The sequence below is a fragment of the Lissotriton helveticus genome, chromosome 6 (genome assembly GCF_964261635.1).
Source record: "Lissotriton helveticus chromosome 6, aLisHel1.1, whole genome shotgun sequence".
Classification (NCBI taxonomy): domain Eukaryota; kingdom Metazoa; phylum Chordata; class Amphibia; order Caudata; family Salamandridae; genus Lissotriton; species Lissotriton helveticus.
The window spans coordinates 1,933,389,804-1,933,412,272 of record NC_136067.1 but is presented as its reverse complement, the minus strand read 5'-3'; the positions used below and the strand labels follow the sequence as shown (position 1 = coordinate 1,933,412,272).

At 43.5% G+C, this 22,469-nt stretch overlaps 1 protein-coding gene across 6 annotated transcripts in view; it reads right to left on the bottom strand.

Moving 5' to 3' along the window:
- NCOA1 (nuclear receptor coactivator 1) overlaps positions 1-22,469 on the bottom strand; it is a 986,743-nt gene that overhangs the window by 106,200 nt on the left and 858,074 nt on the right. For all 6 annotated transcript variants that reach the window (XM_078649914.1, XM_078649919.1, XM_078649916.1 and 3 more), the window contains one exon: positions 17,576-17,702. In XM_078649914.1, coding sequence (XP_078506040.1) covers positions 17,576-17,702 — 127 coding nt within the window. The remainder of the gene's footprint in view (positions 1-17,575; positions 17,703-22,469) is intronic.

Sequence of the window (22,469 nt, the reverse complement as noted above, 5' to 3'; positions counted from 1 at the left end):
CCCAACAGAATAAGACACAGAGGTATTACATGGCTGCATCGATACATACAAGAACATAACATTAAAAAACATACACAAATTGAATTGGGAGACAGATTTAGAGACAGAGAACCTTGAGGATACTTGGTGAACAATCTGGGAAAGAGCCAAATTATCTACATGCACACAGCGTAAAGAAAACACTGAAACATTTTTAACTCGGTGCCATCTCTCCCTCAAAAGATTGAAAGCAATGTTCGGGGAACAGACACTGGAAAAGGTGGAGAGAGAGGCACTTTAACTCATGTGTTTACGTTCAGGCATAATGGTTCAAAATGTTTTCTAACATCAGGCTTTTAACAGAAATCTCATTGCCACTTCAAATACTAATTCTATTGTTTGGAGATCCATTGAAAATAATATATATGTTTTGACAACTCTGATGGGGCGATTAGTCGCACAATTTACTGCTGGTGGCTAGGCTGGCTGCGGACCACTTGTAGTAACAACAGAAAGCTTCCTCGATTGATCTGTGATGGGAAAGGTATGGTACATTTCTGAAATGGAAAAAGTATCAGCTAATAGACTTGACAGGGTATACACATTTGAAAGAGTATCATCAGGGGGAGGGAAAGAGAAGCTTGTGATCCACTCGGCTTCCAATGGCTAGTATACAGATCAAGGGGGAGTGGACCAATTGTCCTGTGTCACCAGGGTCACCAATTGCGTGGTTGGTCTTTCTTATAAAAGAATCCTCATATACGGAGACAGGGGTAGAGCGGTATATGTTGGTTCTCCGCCTATGTGTACCGTAACAGCATGATCATTGGGTCTTTTCTTTGTAGGTTATGCTGTCCTCCACAAGGAGGGAGACCCGCTGGTTTGACAGTAGTGGTCAGAGATAAAAAGGGTTGTGCAAGTGTTCAAGTCAGGGCGAGTTAAAATTCCTAATTCCGGTCTCTTGTGCTTTATTCTTGAGGCGTGAGGAATTGGAAATTAAAAGTGAGAGATCATGCGTATGTAGACTTAGTTACTGGTGATAGTGATCATTAAGGTCCCGTTTGTCACCTACATGAAAAGAACTCACTTGTTAGGGGGAGACCCTGTTGTAATGTCTGAAATACTGCGCTGTTCCCACTTATGTGCAATGTCTCCCTCAAAAGATAGTGATGATAATGGTCCCAATCCCTAAGGGAAGGAGGGCCATATGATCATGCGCTACATCCAGTCTAAATTCATGTCCGTAGAGATTGTTCCTTTTTCCCCGCTTTGCCTATTTAGAAATACTATCAATTAATGGAATGACCTGTGCAGTGTATGATAAATAACTGAACTGTTTTAAGAAATAATTAGCAATATCTACGCTTTTAAATATGTAAATAACAGTTTTTTCTAGTTTTTTTAAAGAAATTATTTTTTAAGATCCAGTAAAAAACACAGACTGGTGAAAAATACAGACAAATCAGGATTTTTCGTAATTTTTCGTAATTTTTTATTTGATTTAGTTCTCTTACGAGAACAACAAATTTATACACGATAAAATTTCAATGTTTGCTAAAAAAGATTGTCACATTAATATCATTTTAAAAAAGACTTTAAAAAGTTATACAGGTTAATACACACAAATTCATTGGGTGGACCCTTGGAGAGGGAAATCAACATCTGGACCGAATTTATATTACATTTTGTTTTGATCGGGATAATGTATCTGTTCCTAGCTGCTACAACAATCTCGCTTGGACATACAAACAGAACATGTTCTAGATCTTGCACCCCACCTTTGCATAAGTCACAGAGATTCGTCTCTCCTTGATTTGATGACCACTTAAAAGTGTATGGTTTCAGCGGTAATATTCCTAGCCGTACTTGAAGTATAGCTCGCCTTACTCCATGATTTAGATTAAAAGAGATATATGGTTGCGTTTTTTTTAAAACTATTGTGTCCGCGAATTGTTTGTACATTGAGAGCCTGAAGCAGTGTTGAATATCCAGTTCCATGCTTAGCCTTGGTGTTAAGTGCTTCAAGCAGAGTTTCAGCTGGGCTGGTGTCCAAGATATTAACATTTCTAGAGAGACTGATGTTAATTTAAAAGCTTTACTTAGGTTTTTTCCAAATATATACTTTGGATAGTCTTGCTCCAGTGATTCTATTTTTTCCAAATATATACTTTGGATAGTCTTGCTCCAGTGATTCTATTTTTAACAGTGCTCTAAGTGTTCCTGGATCTGCGTGAGCCAGGTTATATGCCCATCTTATTATGTTTATGATCCCTCTGGCATAGGAACTAACTAACGATAGTTCTAGCCTGAGGGCTTGAACCGGAACTGCTTGCGGCATCCTGGTTAACTTCCGCAGGATTTTCCCTTCTTTGACATCTATTTGAGACCATTCTTTTGTTGGGATATGTTCTATTGCAAATGATAGAACTGCTGGAATTTTCGCATTATAAACCTGGAGCAAGGAGGAGAATTGTCTTAGACCAGTGGCTGAGTAAAGTCTTTGGAGAGCCCCTGTATGGGCATCTGCTTTATGTCCCATTTTTTGCAAATGAGGCTGGTTGCGCAAAGACTGAGTAAATGTTCTCCCAAGATATATATATTCTTTAACGATTTCCAATGGATTACCTCCTAGTAGCCAGTTATATTTGCAATAAGTCTTCTTTCCTGTAAATGGTAGAATTTTTGTTTTAGTGGTATTTGGGATTAAATAGTTTTCATCTGTATATGTGGTGAGTGCCGTGAGGTTTCGTTGGAGACCAAAGGGAGTCAGATCCAAGATTACTACATCATCGGCGTACATCAGGCAGTGAATTTTGGTGGAAGCAATCTTCGGCGGAAAGTTATTGACCTGATTAAGAGTTTCTGGTAGATCGCTCAAATATAAGGAGAATAATAGGGGGGCTAAAAGACACCCCTGTCGCAGGCCGTTTGGGGTTGGAAATGGGGAGGTTAGACCCTTCTCTCTCCCCATTTGAACTTGGCACCAAGTCCCACAGTACAATGATGTTATTAAATGGAGAAGATGTTGTGGTATTCCCATTTTCTGTAGTTTGTTCCAAAGTTTGACTCGATCGACCTTGTCGAAGGCAGTGGTAAAGTCTACAAATACTGCATATACTACCTGCGATTTTTTACCACGTATTTTTCTAGTATTGTTTGAAGTACTGCTATATTATTTATGACTGAGTGTTTGGGTCTGAATCATGCTTGATAGAGTGGAATGGAGCCGGTTGAGAGTGCCCATTCTTTTAGATGATCTAGAAGAACGGCAGCAAAAATCTTCCCGGTTGCATCTAGGAGAGCTATTTGTCGGTAGTTCCCGGGGAGCAGTCTCGAACCTTTCTTATGAATTGGGATTACTATGCTTCCCTTCCAGGACTTTGGAGTTTCCCCTGTACTAATTATGTGGTTACACGTGCATGTTAAAAAGTTACTCCACTCTTTTGAGTTGTTCTTTAAGACCATCATCGGGATTTGGTCTGGGGCCATTGCAGCCGAGCTTCTTGCCTTTTTTATGTAATGTTCCAAATCAGGAAAAGGCAAAATAAAAATACAAATGGGAAATGAAGAAAAAAACATAACACTGAGTTGGATAACACCACCTATACTTAGACACAAGAAACCATTATTTCTGAGGCTTGAACTTCATTTTTAATGAGGGGTATTATTAAAGGGGCCACCTGGTGTAGAAGGAAAATAAGTTCTCTTTACCCCACTGTGGTAATATAACTCACATGCAAGACACACCAGCAAAGATTTAAAGATTATTTATTTTAACAGGCTAGAACAGAACAAAACTTTCCCAAGTGATGGTCTTAAAAACAGCCTCAACTCAACTGCAATCTGGAACTCACATCAGGCAACCCGAACCATGATTCTAAAAAGAGTACACACGTTAAAAAGGCAATACACATATTATACATTAAATAGGCAATCCCTAACTTAACCACACATAACACACCTGCCCCACTTTAACAAACCACTCCACAACATTTTAACAGAACTACAGAATCTTCCATTGCGCCTATACACATGGAGATTATTAAGATAAAACAATCATTTAAATACCTGGAATGCCAATCTTTCTCCTAGGTTTGTTTAATCGCAACTTAGGATCATTTGTGGATGAACGAACGGACGATGATCCTTTTAAGAGCAACATATTGTCAGCTATAGATGTGGCATCCCTTCTCCATTTGGACTCTCCTACACGTAATGTAGAGGACATAACCGGTGCATCCCACCCAATCCCATTTCTACTTCAATTTGTAGCATTAACCATTAGCAGTTTGTTGTTGCGGTCACATCCTTTTCCCAACCACCAATCAGAAGATGCAGTGGCTTTAGTTGCTGCTGCTTTGGAGAATTGACAAGGCACTGCAACTTTAATCACCATCCTAATTAAACCTGCATTTCTTTTGCTTCACCATTTAATATTTTCCACCGAAATAGTATGCTTAGACACCTTCACGACTAATGTGGTTGAGCAAAATTCCGATTTACCTTCCCCTTCCCCCAGAGGCCTTTTGATTCTCACCAAATCTGCAACTTAAATAGACGCCTTTCACCTTTTTGAGTTCATCATACCTAGCTCTGCTTCTAGCTTGTGCCAACTCCAGCCTGCATCGTACTTCATCCAAATTGGCAGCACTGCCATCTATTTGTTTACTGTCCAAAACCCACATTGGACACAATTCATTGGAGGAATGCCTTCCCTTCAGCAGCACATATGAAGCCACACCAGCAGTAGAGTGGAGAGTGTTATAATAATTCCACTACCTATTACCCAACTCCTCATGAACGTCCAACCCACAAACCAAAGCCAACTGGATACCATGCGGTTCACTCTCTCTACTATGCCATTCCACTGCAGGCTGTACAAGGCTATTGACAGATACTTAATACCATGCAAAACCAAGAACATTTCCATGCATGCCGATTTAATTTGTACACCGTTGTCAGATACTAAGTACTTGGGAATCCCTTCGTCTGAAACAAAGCTATTGAGAAATCTATGACGGCCTTGGTGTTGAGTTCTCTCATGAATTTGTTCTCAACACACTTGGAATGGTAGTCAAACACAACCAAAGCATGCCTCATATTCTCCTGCAACCTGTTTAATGGGTTAATGAAATCTATATACAATTTCTGCCCAGTGCTTTTCAGGAAAGTCCACTGGTGAAAGAGGAGTATTGTGCATGCAAAATGACTTCTCCGCCCCATGCACTCCTCACAACATGCTATATACGTTTCAACTTTGGTATTCCTACCTGGCTACCAGTAGTACTCACAAAGTCTTTTTTTTTGTGCCCGTCACTGTTGGGATGTACATATGTTCGTAGGAGCGGTCACGAGCTCTCAAGTGTGCTGAAGCTCGTGACAAGCTCGTGCATGGTAAATGTAATGTTGACTTTCAAATAGGTAGAATGTGGGGAATTAGGCTTGGGTAGACTGTTGCATCATTATGAACTGGGAATGAGAGAGGAAAGGATACGAATAAATACTCCTTTAACTTCATCCGCTGTCTTGCGTGATATATCGACTTCCCTACACTGGCGACGGGCGGGATTCATCACCTGCATCAAGGATTATAAGAATTAATTTTTAACCACGTTTTTTTTTCACTTGCGTTTTCTTTGAGAAGGTGAAAAACGCTGAAAACAACCATTATATTGGAAGCGATTTTGTTTTAAACAGCGTTGAACTACTGCTGTATATTTTGGAAAGTGAACAGCGTGAACCACTGCTACAAATATCGGGAAGCGAGCAGTATCGAACCACTGCTGTCCGTTAGGAAACTGAAACGGATTTACAGAAGCGGATTTAAAATTCCTGCAGCACGGATACATGAAATTTGCCTGAAAGCTGTTTTTAGAAAGGCGTGGAAAGATAACTCACTATTCTGTTATAAGCATCAATTGAAATCCTCTCGATCCGACTCTCGAGCGTGTTGTCATTGCTGACGTACATGCGCACAGACCTGCGCACAAGGAACGACGTAGATTCCACACGCTGCCTGACGTCCAGGAAAATTGACAACTGCGCGCTGTGGAGCAATAAAAACGAGGAGTCTTTCTTCTATTATTTGTTTACCTTGCCGGAAGCTTACTCCAAACGTGACAGAGCCACAGTTACATCGCGCAAATAACTTACAGCTAAACGAAGAAACCTGGAAGGTTATGAGAGTCATGAATATTATCCTTTATGACTAAAAGTTAATAATTTTATTGAAAAAAAAAAAAAATTTTTTTTTTTTACAAATTAACTTATTTACGTAAAACTTAATTAACAATACAAATAACATGTCTGGCATTGTACCTCCTCCTTCATTTTTATCATCACCTGGTGAACCACCCATGGCTTGGGAGATTTGGGAACCTGTTTTCTTAGCCTACGTAGATGTATTAGAAGAAGGGGAATGTGAACCAGAAAGGAAACTATCGCTTTTAAAACATTGTTTGGGTGGTATAGCTTTGAAAGAATTGAAAACCTTACCAGCGTTAGTAAATCCAGGGAATATTAATGTATATGAATATGCATCATTACAGTTAAGTTTAAGATATGGTAAGAAAAAGAACGTTGTTATGGAGAGGTTTATTTTTTATTCTCGGAAGCAACGCACAGATGAACCTGTAGAGGATTTTGTTTCAGCATTAAGGTCTTTGGCTGTTACATGTGATTTCGAGCACATATCCTATGAACAAGTTTTAAGAGATCAAATTTTGATGAGGACTAATAACAAAAAAGTGCAGGAACGTCTTTGGACAACTTCTGATTTATCTCTTAATAATGCCATAGATATAGCAAAATCAATAGAACATTCGGAGAAATGTGTCAAGGAAATTAGGGGCAATGACAAAAGTGATGTATTTAGTGTGTCTAAAGACTTTGACAAGTCTAAGAAAAGTTTCTCACAGAGAAATGAATTTCCTGTCAGAAATGATAACAAATCCAGATATCAAAAACATGAGAGGAGAACCTCAAAACTTTTATGTTTCAGGTGTGGAAGTGATGCACATTTAGCAGATTGTAAGAATTGTCCAGCCTTAGGTAAAACTTGTTCGAAATGTCATAAGAAAGGCCATTATACAAAATGTTGTAGATCAACATCAGGGAAGATGAATTGTATACATGAATGTTGTGATGATTATCAATTAGATGATGAAGAAAATTTTCAAGTCAACACCGTTATCAATGTTTGTGAAGATGGGGATTGCACAAAATTTCCATCTTGTATGATAACAATTGATGATGTGTCCCTAGAGATTTTCGTGGATTCATGCGCATGGTATACCATCATTTCTCAAAGTGTTTTTCAAGAAAAGTTCCCAAATAGGAAGTTAATAGACTCTGATGTTTCTCCTGGTGGTTACACAGGTCACAAGATTAACCTGATAGGTTATTTTATTGCAAATATACAATTAACATCCCAACAGTCACAACTGCATGCACTCAATTTCACCTCTACCAGAGTAATCAAACAGTTCTCTCTCAAAAAAAGAATTCCCTTCAACAGTCAATTCTGTCTTCAATCCTAAAGTAATTCTTCACTTCACTCTCCAAATTACCTTCTCTGTGCCAGAATCCTGAAAAGTACTTCTTCAATGTTTCCAGACAGGTATCTCGTTCTGAGCAACTAGACCACTCATTAGATAATATCAAACCTTCTGATAGGACGATTCCATCACATCCACACACCCCATCTCATCCATACTACAACTTACCAGGGTGGAATCTAATGGACACCTGGAATAAACATCGTCCCTGATATTCTTCCGAACTGGTATGTGCTTCACCTGAAAACTGAATTTGCACATTTTTGACAAAAGCCTGACCAGTCTGCTGCTTGCTTTGCTGAAGCTCTTTTCATTAGCCACGTAAACACAGGGCTTATGATCATTCCTCAAAGAAAATGTTCTAATCCACAAATAAGTGGCAAGGTGGTTAGTTGCCCAAACGCAGACCAGTGTGTGTCTCTCTTTCAACCGTGCTGTAGTTTTTTACGGAATGAAAGAGCGAACTTCATGCAAATGCAATTGAGTACTCTTTGCCTCCCACCATATCATTAAGAACAGCTCCGAAACCCACTGCACTAGCATCAACAGTGACCGTGGAAGCAACGTCATCTCTAAAGGCATGGAGATCTTGAGCATGTGCAATCCGACCTTTCAAATTTTCAAAGGACAAATTATCTTTGTTTCCCTCACTTTTATTTATTTCCACTTCTTAACAGTTTCCTCGATTGCTCAGTTTGAAGTGCAAAGCTGTCAACAAAACGTGAATAATACTCACAAAACTAAAGGAAAGATCGCAACTGATTCTTATCCTTGGGAGGTGTGCAATTCTTTATAGTCTCCAGCAAACAATTTCGGCTTAATTCCTTCCGGTGAAATATGATGCCCCAGATATTCTACGTCTCTCACCAAAACATTTGCTCGTCTTCACAGTAAAACCTCTGTCTAGCAATACACTCAGTACCTTATCTAAAACAAGCAAATGTCCCTGTTCACACTCAGTGAAGACAGGAATGATGTCTTGACACACCCCATATTGCCAAACAAATTGTACATCAGTTTCAGGAAGACTGACGCCACCAATGCAAATCAAAATGGCATGCAAAGAAATCGGAATGTACAAATTTTGCAATGTAAGTGGTAAGGGATCTAGAGTCTTCACTAAGTACCACTTGGTGGTAGGTTGATCTCAAATCTAGAGTGGATAATACCCTTGCACTTTGCCCAACATTTCATAGATATTTGGGAGGGGAACACAGACTACCAGGATGTTCTTGTTCAAGGACCTGAGATAGACAAGCAATCTCAAGTCCCCTGTTCTCTTCTATGCTACCACTATCGGAAAAAAAAAACACTGAGATAAGTCAACAGGTTCTATAACCCCTTCTTTGCATAACACGTCTAAGTGCTCCCTCAACTCCCTCGGGTGCTTAATGGTGCGTTCCTGATTTTATGTACTACAGGAATGGCCTGCTCTTTTTAAATTATCTTGTGTTCAAAACCTTTCACAGTGCCAAGTTGTCTTCAAACAGAGCCATGTGGAGTTCCAATATTATGCATATGCTGTACCTGGTCTGAGCACCATCGCAATCTACCCTCGGTCTCGCCACCCCAAAATGCTGTAACCTCTTGTAGCTACATATACCTTAGGGAAAAACTCTCTATCTTTGTACATAAATTTCTCTTGAAAGTAACTCAACATATCAATTGAGAAACCTCCATACGGAACTATGCGAATGCCAGGAGGGGACAGGTCAATATGACTCCACTCCCTAGAGTACAAATCATCAGTTACAAAGGTTACAGGTGACCCTGAATCAACAGTGACTTCAAATTGTATCACGCCTATTTTTATAGTGCATACCGAATCACCTCCGATATCATCTTAATAAATAATATTACTCTACTTGCAGGGCCTAAATCCTTTTCATTCTCCATTCCTGAAATTATATTTTGTTCATTAATTAGTGCTACCTTTTGTGATGTTTTGCATACGCCTGTGAAGTGGCCAACCTTTTTGAATGTTAGGAAACTTTTACATATTGCAAGATAACTCTGGCATTACCTAAATGGGCCTTGGACCACCTTCTAAAACAAATACTATTGTGATGAACCATCAGGTTTAGTTTTGGACAAGAAAGCGTTTACACTATCAACATTTTTTTTGCTGTTTTATACAGCACGAATTAGACCCGACAGAATACGAGCGCTTTACATGAGCACCAGTTGCATTACAGACGTTCGCATTCATTTTATTTTTAGGCACAGGGAGATTAAGCGATTTCCCCAAAATCACAGGATGTTTGAGCCTCCCGCAAGACTGGAAACTGGTTCCCCAAGCTTTAAGGTCGGCCGCTCTGGCCATTATGCCACATCCGCTCCCCATCAATGTGTTTGAACTTCCCTAATTCTTTGGAAGACATGATGGATGTTTCAATGCCCCTAGCAATTACCAGCATTTCAACAAGGCTAGGGTTTTGGCAGCATAATTTCTCTTGCATTCTTCCATTGAAACAGTTGACTACTAACCGGTCAAGTAAATAATTATCTTGATTTCCATCAAAATTGTATTTGGAGGCCAAAATTCTGAGTTCCGCAAGAAACCTGTCAAAGAATTAATTCATGGTCAAATTGAGGGCGTGTGAAAAGCTTATGTCGTTCCACTATAATACTTGTGTCATCCTTGAAATAATTATGCTGTCTATTTACAACAATATAGATCTGTTTAACTAGAATCTTGAGGAGGAAGCATTAGTAGGTGGTCAGACATCCTTTGACCTTCTGCATCAAAACATATACAGGATGGCTTGTTTTCGGGTAGGTTCAAATTTGATAGCAGTCGCAATTAGATAACTTTCAAATGTTTTGAACCATTGTTTCCATTTCATTTTCTGTAATCGAGGTTAAGAAAAACATGAGACTGGTAGATCTGCCCACTGCACGGTATTCTATTTAGCAAGTAAACAGAGTACAAGCTGAGGATCATCCAATCGTTATTGGTTCTCTTCAATAGTACATAGGACTGACTCTTACAATGAGTTTCTCTGTGACAACAGCCAATTAAAATGCAGCAGATTCTTTGAGCAATGAGCAGAGCAAAGGAACGTAGAGGAGACTTGAGCTTTAATGCCACCCAATGTGGACCAAAGGAGTGAACATTAAAGATTCCTAGTATCCTTAGCATGCACACGGGACGGGCCCTTATGCGTTCAAATGTATAGCATTCAGATGCACAACGCAATGTGACGCACCAGAAATCACCACCTCTGCGGAAGAGCTCAATGTTGACGAGGGTGCGGTTCTCAGAGTTGGGATCAGTCCATCATCGTCGCCAATTCATGTGGTAGAATAACTCACATGGAAGACACGTCACCAAAGGTTTACATAGGTTTAATTTATTCCACAGGCTGAAACAGCACACGACGTTCCAAAGTTATTGTCCCAGAACCAGCCTCAACTGAACTGGAATCTGGGACTCTCACCAAGCGACGCCTAAACCGAGATTCTAAAGAGAATACACACCTTAAAGTGGCAATACATATACTATAGACTAAATATATGCGATGCCTATCTTAAGAGTACATGATCCCCCCACCCTGCATCGCAAACAATCCCCAACAAGAGGCCTTCTAGAACGTTGCTTTGTTTGATGACGTCTGCTTGGGTTCTGCGATGTATTGTAACATCATTCACCGGACGGCCCCTTTAAAAAAAGTTAGCAAAACACGGAAACGAAAAATGCAAACATGTTAAGAAACTGAGTTTAGTGGTCTTAAAAAGCAGGATCTTTTCTAAGTCACATAACAGCCACAAGGTGGCAGCGCGCGCAGCTAAGAAACGAGCAGTTTACTGTAAACGCTGGCGAGGCGAGGACCTTCCCTGCACACGGATTCAATCGACTGAACTTCGACGCATCTTTGAAGTTCAGAAAAGTAGAGCAGGCCCGATAAACATTAGGAGCCGCTGCTCAGCCAACATGTGATCCCGTCTGACTGCTTGAAACTTTCTGAACTTTTGAAGGGCTCCGAGTACTTGAAGAGCTAAAGAATAACAGGAGACGCTAATCCCTCCCAAAATAGACGGCTGCCGCAGCCGCATGCCTGTGCGAGCTCTCGGCGTCCTCAGGAAACCCCGAGAGCGGTAAAGGTACGAGGAGTTATGGCTCAGAGGCCCTCGTTAGGGTTACTGCAGCGGGCGAGGGTTACTGCAGCGGGCGAGGGCGGCCTGCTCAGCTCGGACTCGCCTTCACTGCTCCAGGAAATGACATGAAACAAGGGATACACTTCCGGCCTTAAACAGAGGGCATGACAAGGTGCCCCGCTCCACAGGTGCCCCCTTCTTCTACATGCCAGGCACATAATCATGCACTCTTGGGTCATCTGAATGAAGTATTCGCATGAATTCCAACAGATTACGGATTTCAAAGAAGGTAAAGGCAATACAATTCGTTTTTAGTTTCTTGCTCGTTAATTAATGCATTAGAATGCTTTCCAATCGCCAAACTTACCACCTTAATCATTGCTTTGACCAGCAGCATTTCCGCCCTGCAACTAAACTCCAATCTTCAACCAGCAGCTCACGGGTTGTTTAACCTCCCAAAAAGCAGCTGCTGCAGGAATCCAACTAGAAGTGATGGCAGCGAGGGGGCAGTCTTAATGGGAGCCCGAGCTAGCGCCCCTGGCACAGGCACCAACAGGGGGCTTTCAGGGTTATCCTCCCTGGTGCACCTTTGGAAGCTCACAGTCATGACACCCTCCTTACCACTGCACATGCAGCACAAGGGCACACATTACTTAAATATAGCAACTCCGCTACCTGTTCGTGGGGAGGCAATGTATAAAATGACACACAGTGAATTTCCACCCACTGGAAGCTTCCACGTGAGAAATGATGTACAAATGCACACTGGGTAAGTACATTTTTTCATTTGCATGAGTAAAATAATTTACCCCTGAAAAAAGACCTTCAAAACCCCATTAAATGTGCGGGTGTGCCCTCTTGTTCACTACCCTGGAAAGGCACTCATGCGTTTCGCACAAATACATTTACAAATGTTTTTACTAGGGAAAATGTCCCACAAGAAGTATGTAAATACTCAAGCTCACAGGTTTTTGAGTGATAACCCTTCCTATGTGTATAGGTTATAGGCCCAGAAGCTCCACAACCTCACTCCTAACCCTAAACTTGCTAATGTGGCAATTCTGCCAGGGCACTCGTAAGTGCGTCTTACAAACGTAAAATTCCACCAGTCGTAATTATGTAAATCAAGAGGTGGAATTGGTGTTTTGGGCACCGAAGCCATCACTACTGTGCAGTTGTGTACACACAACTGCCCGCGGGCAGATAAAAGTTTTGACTTGGGCTAATCAATGGTCTCACCTCTGGACTTAGAACACGAAGTGGAAGACAACATTTGCCCGGTGGGTCGAACAGAAAGGCTGAGTCTACCGAGGCGGTGTCAAAGTTGGATGGACATGAATTGAGGAATCAGGGAGTGGGCTGAGAAGAACCAAGAAGATCAGATCAGGGCGAGAGACAATGCATGTGGACAGCTGATGCTCGACACAGGGTCTTGTGATACACCACAAGCCCTCCTGCAGTCTTTCTTCGCTTGCAAGGTTCTAGGAACTTTTACAGATCCAGGGCCTGCTCTTGGGCAGCTGCTTCCAAAGAGAGCTCACGAGAAGTATACAAGAGCCGGTGAAGCACAGGGTGTCTCTAGGGTACCCTGCACTTCAGACAATCACCTTGCACAATGCACAGTAGGTAGAGATCTGAGAGAGGGAGTCTTACAGAACCACACTCTCTTCCTGCACGGATACAGATTTCACTATTCTATTCTGTGGCGCCGCCCGCAGCTCGGCTTGCTGAAAAGTAAGGACTGTGGTGATGTAAGACTAGCAGTAATGATCAAGCCTGTTACAAACTAAAATAATTATATGGTGGTATATGCACGTTAAATGTACAGATGTGCAAACCAAGTATCACATTTTTATCATCAAACCTTAAAGCTTTACAGAATATAGATTTATTCTCACAGTTCTTAAGGAACAGGATATACCGGACAGAAGGTCCTGCATACATGCGCATTCCTACTGTGCCCTAAGAGACCAGGGTCAGAGCTGGGAATATATACATTACTGTTCACATGAGATGAGAAGCGACGCCGATGTGACACAATCAAGGTGCTGTCACCCCCAGCTACTGCTATACTTAGGACGGAACCGCGCCATTTCCCATCCATGCGCACGAGAACCTTTAGGGCTACATTTTACATTTGGGAACATTGACAGTACCTGCTCTCCCAATACTTCTCTCTTCACACAGAGCAGTCGGATGAATTTTGCTCTGCGTCGTTTCTTGGAGTTCACTTTACTTTGTCTTCAAATGGCTCAACAGTTGCTCCACTATTAGTTCCACACAGCGTTGAAAGACTCATCTGGGATGAACAACACCTCGGTTGCCCGCTCATGACTGGCTAGATTACCAGTGATGCGAGAAACACAATTCTTATAAAAGACTTAGTTGAGCAAACTGATTCCGACCAGTGCTGTGATGGTAAAAGTGTGCGCCTGCTACCCCTTCTGCTTTACACATATGGGACCGCTGCCCCTTCTGCATTGGAGATATGGAACTGCTACCCCTTCTGCATTACACATATGGGACCGCTGCCCCTTCTGCATTACACATATGGGACCGCTGCCCCTTCTGCATTACACATATGGGACCGCTGCCCCTTCTGCATTGGAGATATGGAACTGCTACCCCTTCTGCATCATATGGGACCGCTGCCCCTTCTGCATTGGAGATATGGAACTGCTACCCCTTCTGCATTACACATATGGGACCGCTGCCCCTTCTGCATTGGAGATATGGAACTGCTACCCCTTCTGCATTACACATATGGGACCGCTGCCCCTTCTGCATTACACATATGGGACCGCTGCCCCTTCTGCATTACACATATGGGACCGCTGCCCCTTCTGCATTACACATATGGGACCGCTGCCCCTTCTGCATTACACATATGGGACCGCTGCCCCTTCTGCATTACACATATGGGACCGCTGCCCCTTCTGCATTACACATATGGGACCGCTGCCCCTTCTGCATTACACATATGGGACCGCTGCCCCTTCTGCATTACACATATGGGACCGCTGCCCCTTCTGCTTTACACATATGGGACCGCTACCCCTTCTGCATTACACATATGGGACCGCTGCCCCTTCTGCATTACACATATGGGACCGCTGCCCCTTCTGCTTTAAACATATGGGACCGCTGCCCCTTCTGCATTACACATATGGGACCGCTGCCCCTTCTGCATTACACATATGGGACCGCTGCCCATTCTGCATTACACATATGGGACCGCTGCCCCTTCCGCATTACACATATGGGACCGCTGCCCCTTCCGCATTACACATATGGGACCGCTGCCCCTTCCGCATTACACATATGGGACCGCTGCCCCTTCTGCATTGGAGATATGGAACTGCTACCCCTTCTGCATTACACATATGGGACCGCTGCCCCTTCTGCATTGGAGATATGGAACTGCTACCCCTTCTGCATTACACATATGGGACCGCTACCCTTTCTGCATTACACATATGGGACCGCTGCCCCTTCTGCATTACACATATGGGACCGCTGCCCCTTCCGCATTACACATATGGGACCGCTGCCCCTTCCGCATTACACATATGGGACCGCTGCCCCTTCCGCATTACACATATGGGACCGCTGCCCCTTCTGCATTACACATATGGGACCGCTGCCCCTTCTGCATTACACATATGGGACCGCTGCCCCTTCTGCATTACACATATGGGACCGCTGCCCCTTCTGCATTACACATATGGGACCGCTGCCCCTTCTGCATTACACATATGGGACCGCTGCCCCTTCTGCATTACACATATGGGACCGCTGCCCCTTCTGCTTTAAACATATGGGACCGCTGCCCCTTCGGCATTACACATATGGGAATGCTACCCCTTCTGCATTACACATATGGGACCGCTGCCCCTTCTGCATTACACATATGGGACCGCTGCCCCTTCTGCATTACACATATGGGACCGCTGCCCCTTCTGCATTACACATATGGGACCGCTGCCCCTTCTGCTTTACACATATGGGACCGCTGCCCCTTCTGCATTACACATATGGGACCGCTGCCCCTTCTGCATTACACATATGGGACCGCTGCCCCTTCTGCATTACACATATGGGACCGCTGCCCCTTCTGCATTACACATATGGGACCGCTGCCCCTTCTGCATTACACATATGGGACCGCTACCCCTTCTGCATTACACATATGGGACCGCTGCCCCTTCTGCATTACACATATGGGACCGCTACCCCTTCTGCATTACACATATGGGACCGCTGCCCCTTCTGCATTGGAGATATGGATCTGCTACCCCTTCTGCATTACACATATGGGACCGCTTCCCCTTCTGCATTACACATATGGGACCGCTGCCCCTTCTGCATTACACATATGGGACCGCTGCCCCTTCTGCTTTACACATATGGGACCGCTGCCCCTTCTGCATTACACATATGGGACCGCTGCCCCTTCTGCTTTACACATATGGGACCGCTGCCCCTTCTGCTTTAAACATATGGGACCGCTGCCCCTTCTGCATTACACATATGGGACCGCTGCCCCTTCTGCTTTAAACATATGGGACCGCTGCCCCTTCTGCATTACACATATGGGACCGCTGCCCCTTCTGCATTGGAGATATGGAACTGCTACCCCTTCTGCATTACACAAATGGGACCGCTGCCCCTTCTGCATTACACATATGGGACCGCTGCCCCTTCTGCATTACACATATGGGACCGCTGCCCCTTCTGCTTTAAACATATGGGACCGCTGCCCCTTCTGCATTACACATATGGGACCGCTGCCCCTTCTGCATTGGAGATATGGAACTGCTACCCCTTCTGCATTACACATATGGGACCGCTGCCCCTTCTGCATTACACATATGGGACCGCTGCCCCTTCTGCATTACACATATGGGACCGCTGCCCCTTCTGCATTACACATATGGGACCGCTGCCCCTTCTGCATTACACATATGGGACCGCTGCCCCTTCTGCATTACACATATGGGACCGCTGCCCCTTCTGCATTACACATATGGGACCGCTGTCTCTTCTGCATTACACATATGGGACCGCTGTCCCTTCTGCATTACACATATGGGACCGCTGCCCCTTCTCCATTACACATATGGGACCGCTGCCCCTTCTGCATTACACATATGGGACCGCTGCCCCTTCTGCATTACACATATGGGACAGGGGCATTACACATATGGGACCGCTGCCCCTTCTGCATTACACATATGGGACCGCTGCCCCTTCTGCTTTACACATATGGGACCGCTGCCCCTTCTGCATTACACATATGGGACCGCTGCCCCTTCTGCATTACACATATGGGACTGCTGCCCATTCTGCATTACACATATGGGACCGCTGCCCCTTCTGCATTACACATATGGGACCGCTGCCCCTTCTGCATTACACATGGGAGACTTTCTATATAGGTTAAAGATGTTTTAAAAAAGAAAACTGTATATTGGAGCAGATCTCTAGGTATATCAAGCTAGGGAAAGGACGTTTCCTTTTCTATTCTCTCTTCGTTATACTGAGGCCTTGAGGGTGAAGTTCGAGAGACATGGACTGTTTGATAATCTGGGTTATCCTCGTGATTGGGCAACTGCTGCACACACCAGATCCTCTCTCACTTCCTGTGGCACATCACTGACAACATCTGGCTACTCACGAGCACAAGAACGACAGATCCCGCCCCCTAAACTCTCTATCACACTATACTGTGCTGTCACCTCTAAGTGACGATACACACAGCAAATTTAAAGAGATAACTGCAAGTGTGTCATGCAATAGTGTGTTTAAGTTTTGAGATTATTGGGCTCTGCTCTTAAAATACAACGACCAAGGTAGTACAGCGCACCACCAAACTCCACGCCATATTTCATCTCTGTTGTCAGTAATAATTCCACGGTAGGTATAAAAGAAAGAATACATACTCTTCCTGTTTACTCATGGGTCCCCGGTTCATGGACGCCATGTTGTTGTCCATCCACGGTAGCTGCTCTCCAATCCCATGCTGTCCGAAGGGGTGGTCTGCGAGAGCGAGCTCCAGCTCTGGGAGACCTAAGGCACAAACAACAGACAATGCTGGGCAACAATGTGAACAGGGAGCAGTAGGGCCTAGCTAACCGCGGGGCTTGCGCGGTACAACATGCGCAGTAGAATGCAAGAACATCAAACATAACAACACACAGTGTGAACTCTTGGGTGCAGTGGGGCAGACCAGCGCTAAGGAGGGGTAAGACTACCAGTCCAATGAAGAATTACGTCCACTCTGACGGTACGAACTGTCATTGATCCAAGTTTTGCAGCATTAAGTGGTATGCATTCGAATTCATGACTAGCCAACACCGAAAAGTGCACTGAGGTTATTTAGGGAATTGTTTTTGAAGTACATGGGAAACATAAATTGGAATGTTAACCTCAATGCAACGAGTCCAATGCAACGCCTACAGGGTCCTTGCGCACTTCCTTTCTTGGCAGGGCCGCAGTGCTTAATTTGAGCCGGTGGTTTCTAGTGCGTAGCACCGCCACTTGATCATCAACACCGGTGCTATAGCTGGATGAGCACCAGTTAAGGACAAACTCACTTTTGGGAGGCACTGGGAAATTAAGTGATTTGCCGTGAATCACAGGATGTTGTGCTGATGGATCCCAAGCGCCAAAGTCAGCAGGTCTGGGCATTACGCCCCATCCTCTCCCCAGTTAGTAGTTGACTGTTTTAGGTGGCGTTAGAGGAGAAATGGGATGGGGCACCCTGCATCCGACAGCACCGGCACTTATTATTGTTTTTTTACAAATTAACAACTGCAGGGCCAGAGAAGTTGGGGATTATCTATGAAGGTCTCAAGCGTCTTTTAGATAGTGAAAAATGTCACAATATCAATCGAGTGAAAAGTTAGCAAGCCTCTCCGACCATGGAGTCATGGTGAGGAAGGCATAGGTTGGTACACAGGTCTGCGTTGAGGTTCTTGTTGAAGGAGCTTGTTGGACACAGCAAGACACTAAGGCACGACTGCTTAGACTAGCACATTATAAAGAGATCCAGACGGGGAGGAAGATTGTTCTCGCACCCCGTGCCAAGGTGTGGAACTCTATGCCCAAGCAAATGAGACTGCTAAGGGATGGACTAAGTTTCAGAGAAAAATTTAAAAACATGGCTGTGTCTCTATTAACTCTGATCTACATTTCATCATCTGCTCCTCAGCGCTGGGAAGCCCTTGGGCAGCTATGCGCTTCATAAAACCATAAACATAACGTTCGAATCAGGCTGAATATCATTGGGGACAGAGAAGCAAGGCGACTGCTTGGAACTCTTGCTCTCTGCAGTACCTGAGCTACACAAGGGGCGTGTGCTAGGGGCATTCTGGAAGAGGAGGGGCCTGACACTTTTCATCCAGACTGTGAAACAGTAAAGGTATCGGATCCTACATCTGACCAACCCGGATCTCAATAATAGGAAAAACAGAACAAAGTGGCTGGACAGGATTATTCTCAAAACAATTCCCCAGACACACAGTCAATCTGTACCATGTGACCACTGGATTTGATTTTCCAAACGAATTTATTTTTCTTTTTTATACATTTATCAGCAAAAAAAAATTGAAAAACAGGCACAAACAGAACCACTGTCAGATCAAAGGGTTCATATATACAGTATCTACAAATGTACACATTTACAAATTTGAAAAAATGAATCAAACAAACGTGGTTAAACACACCAAAAGAAACCAATAACATATATAATAATCCACATGAATGGCAATTATATACAGTGCAAAGATTAGTCCATAAACAAAAAACAGGCACCAGTCCTAGGGATTGAAAAACCAAGTGACAGGCGGGATTGAGATCGAAAACAAGCCTGCCAGTCAACGAGAGCCTTTCGAACCTCAGTATTCAAGGTTCTCTTCAGGACGGGGACTGGGAGAAAAATTCTGCACGAGGGCACAAGGATTGCCGTAGTGTAGGTATAGCGTGATTCGTATTCGCACCTGCACTTAACGCAGAGCAGGACTTCGGGCGTGGTGTCAGGCGTCAGAAGCGTACAGGGATCAGGGCAGCTCACATTATTTTTGCGCGTGTTGGTCTGGCGTTGTAGACCACAGGAGGGACAGACCGGTCACTGCCTCAATTCAGGCCGGCAGGCAAAGTAGGCCCGTTCTGTGGGGGAATTAATCCAGCCTCAGTAAGATCGATATTCCTCACTCTCACCCAGTAACAAACAGTCAGTCCCCGTCCTGAAGAGAACCTTGAATACTGAGGTTCGAAACGCGTCGACAATACCACCCTGTGGCTACAACAAAGGGTGCCGCTAGGATGTAAATCATATCACCATTCTGTACCCAAGCCCCGCAACCCTACCAAACACTATACCACAGGCTCTCGTTGACTGGCAGGCTTGTTTTCGATCTCAATCCCGCCTGTCACTTGGTTTTTCAATCCCTAGGACTGGTGCCTGTTTTTTGTTTATGGACTAATCTTTGCACTGTATATAATTGCCATTCATGTGGATTATTATATATGTTATTGGTTTCTTTTGGTGTGTTTAACCACGTTTGTTTGATTCATTTTTTCAAATTTGTAAATGTGTACATTTGTAGATACTGTATATATGAACCCTTTGATCTGACAGTGGTTCTGTTTGTGCCTGTTTTTCAAATTTTTTTTGCTGTTAAATGTATAAAAAAGAAAAATAAATTCGTTAGGAAAATCAAATCCAGTGGTCACATGGTACAGATTGACTTTTCATCCAGCCCAGGATTGGGAGACTCAAAGATTGGGTGCATTTATCAAGTGTTAGCCACGTTTTAATCTGTGCATATTTCGCTTAATCTCCACGTGGCTGTGGCTGTCGGTAAAGAAAAAGACTCTTTCATAGTAGTTCATTTAACCTTTTTGAAGACCGTGCTCTTTAAAATGACGCCCTTTCAGACAATGATAGAGGAGCAAATGTCTCCTGTCTTTGACCTCCTTGCGCTTCAGCAATCCATTTGGCAGAGTGAGAAGATCCTAGCATAAATCGCTCCCGCTTGAGGATCATTTCCACTCACTAATGGCTGGCAGGGTCTATTACTCAAGCATTAAACTCACTAATGGGGTCAGTCACACTATTACAAATCAGCATGGCACAAACGAATCCTGCGAGTATTTAAAAGCATTGGAAGTTCAGTGAATGCCTCAGCTTCAGAGAAAAGAAATTAAATGGGGTACATTATTTTCTAATTAAAGAAAATTGGCTTTCTGCTGGATACACTATTATTTAGAGGTCTAAGACTGGGTCCGTGGAACAAGTAAGTATTGCTACTGATACAACATAGTTCTAAGGATTACCAGATCACAATGCTACACAAATAGATACATGTAAAAGGAGACCACTAAAAGCAATCACTAGAATTGTAAAATTTCTGAATAAAGAATGCTGGCAGCCATTGCTTTGTTATGGGATTCCGACTGCCAACCATTGTCGAAGTAGCACAAAGAAATTTTAATTATTGCTACCCTATGGTATGTTATGTTATGACGTATTTATAGAGCGTGCAGCTACTCAAAAGAGTGTCCCGGCGCTAGCAGAGCACAACTTTAGAAGGAAACAGATAAAGACAGCTCATTTAGAGATCGAGGGTTATTGCTGGAATAACCACGTTTTGAACTGTTTCATAAAAAGTAAGATATCAGGTAGTTCCCTCAAAGTGGAAGGCAGTTTATTCCACATGTGGGCCACTTGAGTTTGAAAGGAGCGCCCTCCTTTCTGCGAGCGTGCAAATTTGGGTACACTCATTAAATATAGATGGGATGATCTTAGGACTCTGCCCGGCGAGTAGAAGCTCACTCTTCTCTTGATATAATGGGCACCGGAGCCGTGCAGGGCTTTGAAAGCCAATGTCAAGGCTTTAAACTGAATTCTACGACAGATAGGAAGCCAATGCAAGTTTCTGAGGTGGGAGGAGATGTGACAGCTAGGGCCCAGCATGAGGATGGCTCTAGCTGCCGCATTCTGAACCTACCCTATCAGTGTGTGTGTCTTAAAAATGACTTTATAGTTATACATGGTAAAAGTATCTTAGATTAAGTTAAAGAAAACCCAAGAGATTCACTGAAAAAAACCAAGGCAGAAAGTGATGCTATGGTTAGGTGTCGAAACGAGATGGGAAAGAAAATGTTACTTACCCTGTAAGCATCTGTTCCTAGTGTGTAGTAGTGTAGATTCACATGCTCTGCATACTCCTACCATCGAGTGTCAAGCTTGGATGTTTGAAAATAATTTTTCTTTCAAGCCATCTTTTGAGTCACAAGGTATAAAGTCACTCCTACCCTAACCGTTAATGCACATGGGCATTGACTACATGTTAGACTGTTTTTCGCACAACGGGTGAGAGTAGCATGGAGTGGTGAGTCAACAGACTGTGGTGCACATTTATATTGAGAAACTAGTAAAGAGAGTGGATCTGTGATCAGAGATATGTACTTCCAGGGAGGAGAGAGGGCGCATGTGAATCTACAGCACTACACACTACAAACAGATGCTTAAAGGGTAAGTAACATTTTCAGTTCGTAGAATGTGTTGCTGTAGATACATATGCTATCTATCCATAGACTGTAAAGCGGTACGCTTGTACAAGCAGTGACTAGAGTGTGGATGATGCAGATGCTTAAAAAAGTTCCTTAGGTGTGCAGCAAACACTGCTAGGCATTTGGTGGAGACCCTTGGTGCAGTGGTCACACAGAATGGTAATACTTTGAAATGGTAATGACAACTGCTTACCACGAAGTGGTAAGGGCATCATCCTATGGAGGTTCCCGCCCAGGGGGAGGGGCCATTGGCCACTC